The 13,924-nt window shown below is 43.2% G+C and overlaps 1 protein-coding gene across 2 annotated transcripts in view; it reads right to left on the bottom strand.

Moving 5' to 3' along the window:
- The window catches only part of LOC119161324 (GPI-anchor transamidase), a 38,153-nt gene that overhangs the window by 22,317 nt on the left and 1,912 nt on the right, over positions 1 to 13,924 (bottom strand). For both annotated transcript variants that reach the window (XM_075879490.1, XM_037413735.2), the window contains exon 4: positions 9,542 to 9,653. In XM_075879490.1, the coding sequence (XP_075735605.1) occupies positions 9,542 to 9,653 (112 nt within the window). The remainder of the gene's footprint in view (positions 1 to 9,541; positions 9,654 to 13,924) is intronic.

Below are 13,924 nucleotides of genomic sequence, written 5' to 3'. Positions count from 1 at the left end.
CTCATAGAAGGTTTGCAGTTTTCTGATCAGAATTACGAGCATGCAGTCGCTCTTTTGAAAGAAACCTTTGGACGAGAAGATAATTCAAAAGAGACCTACATAAAAGAGCTTGCAAATTTGGAAGCAGTGAAGAGTCCTAAAGATGTAGATGGGTTGAAGAAACTCTTCCAAAAGTTGCAAGTGAACACACGAGCATTGCAGTCATTAGGAGTGGAAATGGGTAGTTACGCCACAGTGATAGCTCCTGTTGTAAAATCTGCGCTACCGGTGGATATGAGGATTGAGATGAAGATGAAGGAGTTAAAGAAAGGTGACAACAGACCAGCAACTACGGAATCGGACTCAGCCTCAAGAGACATCACGAGCAGTTTGAAAGAAATTATGGAGTTTTTAAACATATATATACGCAGCAGAGAAGAAACTCGAGAGAAAAAATACGACGTTACCCAGTCACCGCACAATATGAGGCGGACTAGAACATCTGCGCTTCAAAGCACCTCGATGAAAAAATGCATCTTCTGTGAGATGACTGGACACTAGACGGAAGATTGCAGAAGAAGCATTAGTATGCAACACAAGAAAGAAGCCTTGCAATGGGAACGAAGGTGCTTCAGATGCACCAGACCTCACCACACGGCGAAGATATGCCGCGCTAATGTACGCTGCAAAACATGCAAGGGAAGGCACGCGACATCCATGTGTCGACCACGTACGCCTGCAGAAAAGTCAGCACAGCAGCAAAGCGGTAATGATGTTGAGCAAGTGCCTAAGCACAAGTGCATACTACTGCAGACAGCCTTTTCGTGGACGAAGGGAGAAGACAGCGGGTGCTACGCACGGATTCTGCTGGACAACGGGAGTCAGAGGACATTCATCCTCAAAAGATTGTCAAGAAAACTAGCGTGCAAGGTAAAAAGATCCGAAAGGATTAATGTAGGATCATTTGGAGGAGGAGAGATGGAACTAGACATGAAAGTCGTCGAGGTCAGCGTGAGGAAGGATCCCATCTCGAAGCCAGTCACGATTGAGGCACTGGAGATAGAAGTTATATCCTGTGACGTTCTACCATCGCCACCGTTGACAATACACGAAAGAGCAAGAACGATGGGAATTCGTTTGGCTGATGACAACCAGAAGATGGACAAAGAAAAAATATGGAAACTTCTATATTAATTGGAGCAGATTATTACTGGACTGTCGTCACTGGTCGCATTTGCGAGATTCATCCAAAAGTAATGGCAATAGAAACAATATTGGGATGGACAGTCCAAGGTCCTGTAGGACTTCATTGTGTGCCGATGAAATCATCGACGGTTATGGTACTCAAGGTCAGTGCCAAGTCGGACACGACTGTGGACGAACTGCAGAGATTCTGGGATTTGGAAAACATGGGCATCAAGGAGAAACCAGCAACAAAGATGAACGATGAACATGTGCTAGACTACGTCCGACAAACAATGGAATTCAAGGCAGGAAGATACCAAGTGCGGCTACTATGGAAGGAAAACGTGACATTGGATGACAACAACACCATTGCAGAGAAGAGGCTTATCCAGGTGACCAAAAAATTATGCAAGGATAAAGATGAACTCCTAGCCTATGACAAAGCTATTCGAGAGTACTTTGAGCAAGAAATAGCAGAAAACGTCGAAGAAGATGCTGGATCCGATATACAGAACAAATTTGTATACTACATGCCGCATCAAGCAGTAATTAAGAAGGACCGAACAACGACGAAAATACGGATCGTCTTTGACGCATCGTCAAGCCAGAATCCAGGTGAATCCTTAAATGACAACTTGGAAAAGGGGCCAAACCTAAACCCCGACATCACAAGCTTGCTGATGAACTTTCGACATCACAAGATCGCTATGTCAGCCGACGTGGAAAAAGCATTCTTGCAGATCAAGATACATGAAAATGACCGAGACGCACTGCGATTCATGTGGTGGGAAAGAATACCCAGCGAAGATATGCCAACCCCGAAGATAAAAACATGGAGGATGACGAGGGTTACTTTCAGAACTACACCAAGTAGCTTCCTTCTAGCAGCCACGATTCATCGACATTTGGATAAATTCGAAGAAAAATATCTTGCAGTTGTGGCGCAACTCCGGAAAGGAATCTACGTCGATGACGTTTTACTAGGAGCCGACGAATACTCGACATCGACAAAGATATACAAAGAAGCGCGAGATATTTTTCGCTATGCGGAAATGAATTTAAGAAAATAGATTTCAAATGACGCCGAGATTAGAAAACTCTTTGATGAAGAAGGAGAGGATCTGGATCGAGGGATAAGAAAAGAGGGACAAATCAAGATTTTGGGACTGAAATGGAATTTCGTAGATGACATGTTGAGCTTTCCCGACACTACATGGCAAAATGACAAGGACATGAGACAACTCTCAAAAAGACAGGTCTTGAAGGACACGGCAAAGCTATATGACCCTTTGGGTTTTTTGACACCATTTTCAGTCAGAGCAAAAATATTGCTGCAAAAAATTTGGATGGATAAACTGAAATGGTATGACCCGTTACCAAGCCAGCATAGATCAGCTTGGAAGGACTAGTCAAAGGAGCTTCAGCACTTAGATGACTTCACCGTTAACAGATGCTATGACAACAGACAAGCTGAAGTGAAAGCATCGACTCTACACGTGTTCTCCGATGCGAGTCCAACGGCATATGGAGCAGCAGCATACATTGTAACAAAATACTCCGATGGAAGCAATGAAGCCAATTTAATCATTGCAAAGGGTAGAGTCGCTCCAATCAAAAAGATTACACTAGCAAGATTGGAGTTGTTGGCGGCCACAATATCAGTCAGATTGGCCAGTCATATAACTGAGAATTTCATCAGGAAACTGAAGAGTGTGAAATTCTGGACTGACTCTCAAATTGTGTTATGCTGGATAAAGTCAAACAAGACGAAAGATCTGTTTGTTCGCAACCGCGCAGCAGAAATTAAGAGCAAGTCCAATGAGAGTCAATGTGGTTATGTTAAAAGTGATGAAAATCCTGCGGATTTCATGGCAAGGGGGATGAAGATGAAACGTTTGCTGGACAGTGAATTATGGTGGAAAGGCCCCACGTGGATCAAGAATGAAAAACAAAGGCCTGATTATTACATCACGCAAGAATCGGACAGTGATGACAACAAAGACGAAGAAAAGACAGTGGCATGCTTAACTACCACCACGAGTGAAGAAAAGATAATTGATGTGAGCAGATTTGGATCATACAAGAAAGCGTTATGAGTTACCGCGCGGGTGATGCGTTATATAGGAAACCGACGAAAAGAAAGGAAAACAGGTTCGCTGACAGGAGAAGAATTGGACAAGGCAGAGTTTGTGCTAATAAAGCAGGAGCAGAAAACGCTACAAAATGCAGTGACACGAATATATGACAACATGAATCTGTACAGCACGAACATCTTCGAAGATAATCAAGGTGTCCCAAGAGTAAAAGGGAGGCTTCAGTGGAGTGATTTGAGCTTTGATAAGAAGCATCCTATTATTTTACCAAGAGAAAGTCACTTTTCAGAACTCCTAGTTCTGAACGCGCATCAAGTAACAATGCACGGTGGCGTTGCGGCAACATTGACACATCTAAGAACGAAGTTTTGGATTCTGCGTGCCCGACAGATGGTGAAATATGTGATAAAGAAATGCATCACATGTAGGAGATTCAATTCTAGACCAATAGCACAAGAAATTCCACTACTACCAGCTGACAGGATAACACAGACGAGGCCATTCGACACAGTTGGTATAGACTTTGCTGGACCGCTAAATGCTCGAGAGGAGAAAGGCGAAAAAGTTACAAAGTTTTACGTTGTGATATTTACGTGTGCAGTAACAAGAGCCATACAACTGGAGTTGGTAAAGAGGGTGTCATCAGAAGCGTTTATACAAGCATTCCGAAGATTCGTAGCTAGAAGAGGATTGTGTACAACTATTTACATTGATAATGCAAGAGCATTCAAGAAATCTGAGAAAGAGATGAACAAGATATTAAAGATGGAAGATGAAAGGGTTCAACAGTATACCAGTAACCTGAAAATAAAATGGAAGTTTATTGTAGAGTTAGCTCCATGGTGGGGAGGATTTTATGAAAGACTGATCAGAAGCTTTAAGACATCCATGGCAAAAACTATAGGTGCTCGACTTTTGGATGAAGAAGAACTACGGACTGTGGTTGTTGAAGCAGAAGGAGTACTTAACAACCGGCCTCTTAGTTATGTGTATGACGATCCTAACGAGCCACAACCCATCACACCGGCGAACGTTATAGGAGGCAGGCAAGCAATGAACAAGCAGGAAGAAAACAGACCCGGAGAATACAGTTTCCTGAATTACTGGAGTGCAAGAAAACGGGCAATGATAACATGGCGGACCAGATGGAAAAAGGAGTACCTGAGGGAGCTTAAGTGTGCCAGCAGAAAAACAGAGCGTCACACAAATGTACAAGAAGGAGATGTACTTCTGCTTGGAGAAGCACGAAAAAGAACTCAGTGGAAACTCTGCAAGGTCGAAAAGATTTTCCCAGGCAAGGATGGACTAGTGAGAACATGCTTGCTTCGTACACCTGAAGGAAAATTAGTCAAGAGGCCGATTCAACTGTTGTATTCGCTCGAAGGTTGCTTCGGTTGAATCTGGCCGGCGGGAAGATGTAGAAAACAGATTGAAGATGGAGCTCGGAGGCGAGGAAAAAGAAGTAGCCAGGGTCACGCTCTGCATATTTTTTTTTTCCTCTTCTGTCAACAATAAACCGAAGACGTATCAGTTCTCCAGTCTCTCTGGTCCTTCTGAAACAGTGATGTAACACTGGCTGGGCCAACCATGTTATGTTGTGCCTGTGCGGCACCAGGGCAGCATGTTTTTTATAGCAAAAAACTTTCTTCGCAACCTAGTGGTCCAGTGGAAGGTGCCTGCTCATATATTCACACGTGTAAAGTTGGCAATATGATGCCGTATGAATAGTGATCACCCTTCATGTAGAAAATAATCATTTCGTGAATGTGTTGAACAACATTCATAACATATCTAAGCAGTAACTTTTACATGGCATAGTCCATGGCTGTACAGGTGCACCAGTGATTTAGTGAATGATGATGAAGCACAGTGCTCATTAAAATTGCTAAAATGAGTTGACTTCGACAACCAGCTTTAGTGATTGCTGCATAATTTTACAGCAAAAGCTATTATAAGATAACAACAAGGGTAGCCTGCGCCATATTTGTTTGCCGCCGCCACCGCCACTGTCCGTAACCACTATCACACAAAATTAAAAAAAAACTAAGTAAATAAACACCAATGACACAATGAGACTTGAACCCGGGTCCCCTGCATGCCAGCCCAGTATTCTACCACTCAGCCGCGCCGGTGCTTGAAACTTCGTTGCAAATCGACCCTAGGCAGGCTTCTTGCCAGGAAAGGAATCTTGTTAATATGAGTAATAAAGCGTTTTAGAACAGCAAAGGAATAATGAGGCGTCATACAATGCAAATTGGGTAACCAGTGGCTCGCCGAATGCTCCAATCCATTACAAAAGCCTAAGCCATAATTCTTTGTCGTCGTCAGCCACAGGATCAGGAAATTGCACAAAATTCATTGGACAAGTGTAGCAAGCACAATTCTTCTCCAAACAATGACAAAGAATTACTATGGTGAATCCTTCCCCCCTGCATACAGATTACGATGATTTATGGCATAGTGGGTATTCTGCAACTGTTCTTGCAGCAGTTACCAAAAGAATGTTGAAAAAAGGCTCTATAAAGGCCGCTCTTCCAGATTTTGCTGTGACTGTGCTGCACATTCAGCGCTGGCCTGGCGTTTTTTTTTTTCTTTTTTCACATGGATATTCAACTGAAAGAATGAAGATTACACGGAGAAGATGTTGAGGAGGCGTTGAGACTTCTCATTACTTCTGACAAAATTTAATAATGAAGCCACTGACGAATTGACTGAGATTAAAATTTTTAATTGAAGCAAACTAAATGATAAAAACTGCAGTAATAATGAGCAAGATTATGAACAGTCTGCTTCTGTACTAAATCGGTCTGGTGACCATTCACCATCTCCTGGCTGCCAGAGTAAAGATGGTGGCGTTGAGAAGCAGACCCATTTTTTTACTAAGTATGACCTATGTGAGCCAATGAGAAAACCAATGTTCTGATTGATGTCAAGACTATATTTTTCAGAATCATTTAGTGACAATTTTTTTTTTATTTGCTCAAAAAATAGCTATGTGCCTCATGTTCACGCATAAAAAACTTTGTAAACAGCCCCACAAAAGATAAAATAGCTGCTAGGTATACACCTGATCATGGGCTGCATTCGATCTTTCAGGCACTTCACAAATCACAGAAGAGCAGAGGAATCATAAGCAACAAAAAATAGTGCCCCAAATAAATCGGCAGAGAAGTCTTCTGGAGTGGCAAAAATACCATGCACAGGCAAACGATTGGATCCATATGACCGCTGGCCATCACTTTACAGCCTAAAATTTGCATGTCACTACAGGCTTCCAGGTTGCACTTCTTGTACAAGAAAACTTCATGAAGAGTGCAATTTATCCCTTTAGCTTTCAAGCAACAAACAATGCTTTAAAATGTCCCCTATACAGTGCCGAACAAGGATTTTCTAATGCCCATAAAGTGTTACGAGTGTATGCATTGCTGCAGTCAACTACATAAATAAAAGCCCAGCCCAGACATATGTGTGGGTTTGTTTCCGGGGACCAATATCTATATTTCTGCTGTTCAACTCTTGAAAGGTGTAGCAACACAGTACACAAGTCCAGAACACCAGAGCATTTATTGCCGCAACAATCTGTTCGAGCTTTTATGTGCCAGCCACAGTGACGCCACGAATTGCCGAGACGCTGGTTAGTGTTTTAATCATTCTGCTAGGCTATAACAAAAGGCTTATTAAAATTCTTGAACAGGGCAATTATTCGCTTATATTTTCCTTGGGCCACAAGCAGTTAAGGCTCTAGTATAGTTTGTAGCTTTTTTTATTGCACAATTCGTCTTTATTCGTCATTTTATTTTTAGTTAAACACCTGCACTTGCATTTCCAGAAAACAATATCTTTGTCTGCCCTGAAGTATATCAGCCTTCTTAGACATTATCACATGTAACTCATCTGTCTATCATCGAAGCTAACGAGAAAATTTGAAATGTATCATTTTAAGACATTTTAGAACAATGTATGCAGAAGTGTCAATTTACAGTTGGCCTCACAAAGAGTGACAGTGTGCCTCGCTTCCTGGGTCATACATGGGCGTATTCTCCCATCAGAATGCCCTCATGTGAAAACGTGTAGGCTACCAACTGGCTGTTATCCGTCTGGCTAAATACTGGTAGAATGCAACAAGTTATTGCTCTGATCATTTTAAGCAACAATACGCAACAGTAAACAGCGCTTCTGTCAGAGTTTTTGGAAATAACAGCGAGGAAGGAAAACATGAAAAAATGGGAAGCACAAAACTCCATGGGTTAAATGGGAGTGGCATTTCAGAGTGACTATATGAGTTGGAAAAACATAACAGCAACATATTGAGAAGTTGCACCATTCGAAATTTCACAGTTACATGTAAACTACATGCTAAGTAGTACACCTAACTACACTGCTGCACCTCCACTAAGCTCAACTAATATTTTTATAATTTGTCCATACTTTCCAATGAAACTGCCTTGGTGCAGTGAAGAGTGAACATTATGCATAAAGTGTCATTATTCTGAATCCTAGCACAGTTCAGTGGCATCTCACATTTCTTTTCTTTTCTTGTTTAGCAGCCTTTTTGATAAGTGCACAAAGAACTGCATTTGCAAACATATATTAGAGGAAGGTATATAACAGCTGCATCTTGCCAGTCCTCACCTATGGAGCAGAAACATAGAGGGTTACAAAAGGGGTTCAGCTTCAATTGAGGACAATGCAGCGAGCAAGGAAAAAATGGGCCCCGTATCTGCATTTAATCTGCAAATTTCATCGAAAGACGATAGTCTTGCGTGTGGAGAGAGTGAACAAAACATTTATTAGATGTTGTGCTCAAGAAAAATCGGTGAATAGTATTCTGGAGGCGCTGCGTTAGAGTGCCTCGAGCGTGCAGCGGAGGCGAACGAGCGCATCAAGTCACGTCACACGTGAGACATCAGCGCCATCTGGCAGTTTTTTTCAAAAACAAAGCGTGTGGCTCTGAGACGAGTGTGCACTCCCGCCTCGGAGGTGATAATCTGTAGAACGCAAGGCGACGGGTAGGTGCCACCACCGTCTCGTTTTAACAAAGCGTTGGAAACACTCGCCTTTCCGTGCAAGCGTTGGATGGTCAGCGCAACGTGATAAGCGCTACGGTCTTTAAAATTACTTATGTATGCGTTTTCTAGTATAAGGCGCATATGCAGAATATATACGTGTTGTTATGGTGCCCCAGACACGCGCAATAATTGCTTTTCAATCGACAATTGCACAAGTATGAATGCTGAATCTTGAGCAACATAGGTGGGCGCTGCGGATGGGGTCGGCCGTTTCAAATACCGGATGCTGTTAAGAGTGGACAAACAGAGAAATGTACAGACAGGCAGACAGACCAAAGTTTTTGCGTCGAAAGTCCCCAAGAAAGACTATCGTCTTTAAAAAAAATAATAGGAGTGACTTTAATTGATCGATATGATTTATATCTATATCTGAATTATAACAGCCCCAAGCCACCATATGATTATGAGAGACGCCGTAGTGGAGGACTCCGAAAATTTCGACCACCTGGGGTTCTTCAACTTGCACCCACATCTGAGCACACAGGCCTACAGCATTTTGGCCTCTATCAAAAATGCAGTCGCCGCAGCAGGGATTTAATCCCGCGATCTGTGAGTCAGCAGCCAAGTACTTTAGCCACTAGACCACCGTAGCAGGGTAGGAGTAACCTTAAGAGACAAAAACAGAGCAGAGTGGGTCAGGGAACAAACTGGGGTTAAGGATATAATAGTTGAAATCAAGAAGAATAATTGGACTTGGGCCAAGCACGTAGCATGTAGGCAGGATAACCGCTGGTCACTAAGGGTAACTGACTGGATTCCCAAAGAAGGCAAATACACGAAGGGGAGACAGAAAGTTAGGGGGGCCGATAAGATTAGAAAGTTCGCAGGTATAACGTGACAACGGAAAGCACAAGACTGGGTTGATCGGCAGATCATGGGAGAGGCCTTTGCCCTGCAGAGGGCATAGTCAGACTGATGATGATGATATGTCAAACACTGGCTTAAAAAAATCACCTCATACCTGTCAATTTTTAGTCATGAAAGATGCAGCTATCTGTGCTTCCAGGTTAAGGTTATGCTTTTAAACACAGAAGAAAATGGAGCAGATTACACTCACTTTATTAAACAATCAGCCCAACAGAGCCTTATTCCCATAACGGTCAGAAGCAAGGAGGCAGGCACTCAACTTCTTTTGCTTAGCAGTTAATGTAACAATGCTGCAGCTATGGCATTACATAAAATTATTCCACAACCTGCAACAGTATTCTTATATACCTGTCATGTAGATCAGAATGTTGCTATACTCATCCGTAAGAAGCCGCTTCGAACGTGGAGTGTTGGCAGGCAGGCGCCCTGTCAGTATACGAATGAAGTTCTCCACTGTGACCTGAAAGGTATAGGCTGGCTGGTACATCAACGTTCTTTTTTTTTTGTCATTTACAGTGATGAAGCTTAGGCAGAGCGAAACTAAAAACCTCCAAAGGAAGCTTGTGAACAGTGGGGAACATGAAAAATGTGGCATTTCTGCTGTTTTGCTGTTCCCCATTTCTTTTCAAGCAGTTATAGCTTGTATGGTAATATAAAGCCACTGGAGTCATTCATACCACAATCAAGAACCATTCTAGCTTCTTTTCATTGCCATCAAAGCCAGACCGTGATGAAAGCAGCGCGCAAAACTGTTTGCATTTCTTTCCATCAACCCTGTGCAGAAGAGAACTATACTAGATGATGATGATGATGATGATTTGTGGGGTTTAACGTCCCAAAACCACCATTTGATTATGAGAGATGCCGTAGTGGAGGGCTCCGGAAATTTGGACCACCTGGGGTTCTTTAACGTGCACCCAAATCTGAGCACATGGGCCTCCAGCATTTCCGCCTCCATCGGAAATGCAGCCGCCGCAGCCGGCATTTGAACCCGCGACCTGCGGGTCAGCAGCCGAGTACCTTAGCCACTAGACCACCGCGGCGGGGAGAACTATACTAGAGAACAAGGATACAAATGAATGCAAGCATGGTGCAATCAGCTTTCTTGTCCTATGAACTACTTGTTTCTGAATGTTGCCACAGTGTGTCTCATGCTACCTTGTTGATGAGTTAGTTTCTTAAGCCCTTAACTGGGCAACTATTTACTTATGAATGACCACACCTTGAGGAGATAATATTTTAGAAATACTGCATGCAACAAAACTGTTTTACACTACAGTGACATAGACAAAAACAATCAGTTAGTAAACAATTAGTAGACAAGAACAATTTAGCAATGCTTTATAGTGCTTTTCAACTCAGAAGCCTATTATAGGGTAAACAAATCTTGAAGCTGTGAGGTGTCGAGGCCACTGTCAACCTAAAACCCATTCATTACTAATCGTTTTGTTCTAGCAATGCCAAAGTTTCATATTGTGATAGCTCTCTGCCTCTTCAGGGAATCTATGCTTCGAAGTTTGGCACAGTACAGAACCCATTCAAAAGTCTTGGTGCCCGGATACAGTAGAGCCTCGTTACAATGTTCCCGCTTAATACAATTTCCCGGTTCCTATGCTCAAAATCGCAAGAACTAAATATGCCCCCTAGAGCCACGTGTCAATAAGTACGGCATAATACATTCGAGGAAAATACGATCATTCGGCAGCAACATTCGACATTGCAGCAAACCCCGGTTGTATGATACGTTTGGCGGGTAAAAATTCTCATTCAGGTGTGCAAAAAATCACTCACTCCTGCTTGTGAAGCAACAAGTGGCACACTGCCACCACGCGACAATGGCGATTTCTTTGCTGCATCGAATTGTTACCCCTCTCCCACACAGAGGCCTGTCTGAGCCGTCAAAGTAGTCAAACAGATTTCAATGCCTGTTATTTTCTGTAGCACAGTGGTTTTCACGATTTAACAAGGCCTGTAGGGCTGCCGGATCATCGGTGCACAGTTACTGCCGGCACTTGACTTCCTAGACCTGTTTTCATGCTCGTATTACGCCATCGGCCCTGCAAATGAGAGCTCTCTTCCGTTTCCACTGTGGGCGCTCTGCGATAGTTGTCCGTGGCCTAACAACGTGGAATTTTTCCACAGCGCATGCCCTCTGCGCCACAATGGCAACGAGATGGACAACATCACTCTCAACACAGCCAATAGCGCACGTGGTTTACGATGCCGAGATCGGCGTAAGTGATGTCACAGCCAATGGAGACCACTCTCTACTTTGAAATCGATCCCAAACGGTTTAGAAATATGCAGGCCACGCCAGGCTGTCTCTGGCCGTGCCCCGTGCGAGGCTGTGCGTTGCTCAGTGTACATAGTTCGCGATTTGAGACAGTAGTGTATAGCATGGCGTCGAGAAAGTGCAAGGCCTTGTCGATTAAAGAGAAGTTGAATATCCTTGCAGTTGTTGACAGGAGCCCGAAGAGCAAGCGAATCGACACAGCGAACTTGAATCGCCAGTGTCTACTGTGAATACCATGCTGTCGAAGCGAAAAAGATCGAGACACACGCCTAGGTATTCAGCGGGGCAACAAAGCAAGCCCGCGGAGCCCGCCATAGTAAGATGGAGGAGGCGCTATTGAAGTGGTCTAAGCAAGCACGGGCCTCCGGAGTTGACTTTGACGGCAGCGTGCAGCTGTTTCAGGAAGTGCGGTTTTCGATGGCAGCTTGCATCAAAGCATAGACATCACTCTGGAGTTTTGCAGACATGTAGCACCACCTGTCAATGCAGTTTTGAGTAGTGCCAAGCCCAACTTCTTTGCACAGTTTGCTGTGCAACCAGGTCAACTACAGCATACGAAACAACAATTTAACTAAATATTAGGTGTATTCGAGCATTGAACAATCAGAAAAAGTGCTATGAATTTCTCTCCGCGATTCGGACACAACAACAAATCACCATGAAGTGCCAGAACGATGGGAAAAATAAGAGCAGATGTAACAGCTTTGCGCTCTGCAAAGCAAGACCCCAGTCGACGCTACTGTTGCGTTCTACGTAAAGCACTTCATTTTACTTATTTACGCAGCATTCGCAAAGCAGAATGGCAAGAGCGCTGGATACCGGCCGTTGCACACGTGTTGGGTAAGCAATTAATTACTCGCGTTTTCCACAGCCGGTCGCATGAGAAAGTGTGATATAGGTCTCCTGTTATTATTTTGATTGATTGATATGTGGGGTTTAACGCCCCAAAACCACTATATGATTATGAGAGACGCCGTAGTGGAGGGCTCCTGAAATTTTGACCGCCTGTGGTTCTTTAACGTGCACCAAAATCTGAGCACACGGGCCTACAACATTTCCGCCTCCATCGAAAATGCAGCCGCCGCAGTCGGGATTCGAACCCACGACCTGCGGGTCAGCAGCCGAGTACCTTAACCACTAGACCATCGCGGCGGGGCATTTTTATTGTTTTGATTAACCCAGAAAACTGTGGTAATTTTGATTATAAAGCGTAACAGAGCCTCTGACTATGTTTATTGCTCTGAACCTCACTATGAACTTGTCAGCCTCATTTTTTGCTGGATTTGGATCGTACTTTTTCTACGATCGTACAATTATTTTCCTGAGGTTCTACTAGCTATGCATGCCTTGTCTTGCTTACGGAGTGTTACACAATGAACGTACTCTGCTCCATGTGCTTTACACATTGTTTGGCCCACAAGCGAGGAGGTGCAACCTTAAAAACAAGCATCTTACCATCATTTACATTTTCTAAGATAGAGTAGTGCATCTTCTGCTTGAATTAAAATTTCACTTTATTATCACTTTTCCATGGGGTGATTGACTCCCAAATCTGTACACATACTCAGCAGGGCATTCAATATTGCATCATGCACAGCTGATAGTTTGTTCGCTGAAGTAAAATGATACCGAAATAATTGTAGATGTGTTGACAATTCTGTTTTATAACTTGTGGCAAACCTCTGGCAGGCATGTTCAGCCTTGTGGATACCTCTGCGTCCTTCTAACAACATGTGAACTTGCTTTTTAATTAATGGAATCATTTCAATGCTAGGTATAGCCCCTCACTTTTTTTACAGATTTGTGTTGATATACATGCAAAGAAATGAAACCAATTAGGCCAACTGTAGATTATAATTGGGTACAACTTTAGAAATTAGTGGGCCATTTCATCCTCAAAGGCAGGTGCAGACAAACTTGCACTATTAGACGTACACTTCAGACAAACATCATGAGCTGGACATACACTGACCACATCTGCAGAGAAAACTGCCGAGTGCAAGAGTGGGACTATTTCTTTCATCGCAAATGCAATCGGCTGCCGCACTTGGGTCACCTGGACAAAGCCTCCTGCAAATCCTTAAGTTGCACTTGACTATGACGGCACACCAAGGCACACACTTTAGGGCTAAACCCTACATTGGTGGCTGTGGCCAATATTAAATGGCATACATATTTACCTTATTCTCACAGAGTAAAGAAAATATGTCATAATTATTCTGATCAAGCAAGAACAAACAAATTTGTGTTCACTGTTGCACACCCTCACCCAACAGGTGAAAATTTGATACTGATTGGCAAATTAATTAACACTGACATTATATTCTCTTAGAATCTCTGGTTTGTGCATAACAATGTTGTTAGGCCACGTATACGATAGAAGCAACGTGAGCTCTTTATACTATGCACACTGTCACACAGGAGAAAATGTGTCATGA

Source organism: Rhipicephalus microplus, chromosome X (genome assembly GCF_043290135.1).
Source record: "Rhipicephalus microplus isolate Deutch F79 chromosome X, USDA_Rmic, whole genome shotgun sequence".
Classification (NCBI taxonomy): domain Eukaryota; kingdom Metazoa; phylum Arthropoda; class Arachnida; order Ixodida; family Ixodidae; genus Rhipicephalus; species Rhipicephalus microplus.
The sequence above is the reverse complement of the archived record's forward strand: the minus strand, read 5'-3'. Positions and strand labels throughout refer to the sequence as shown.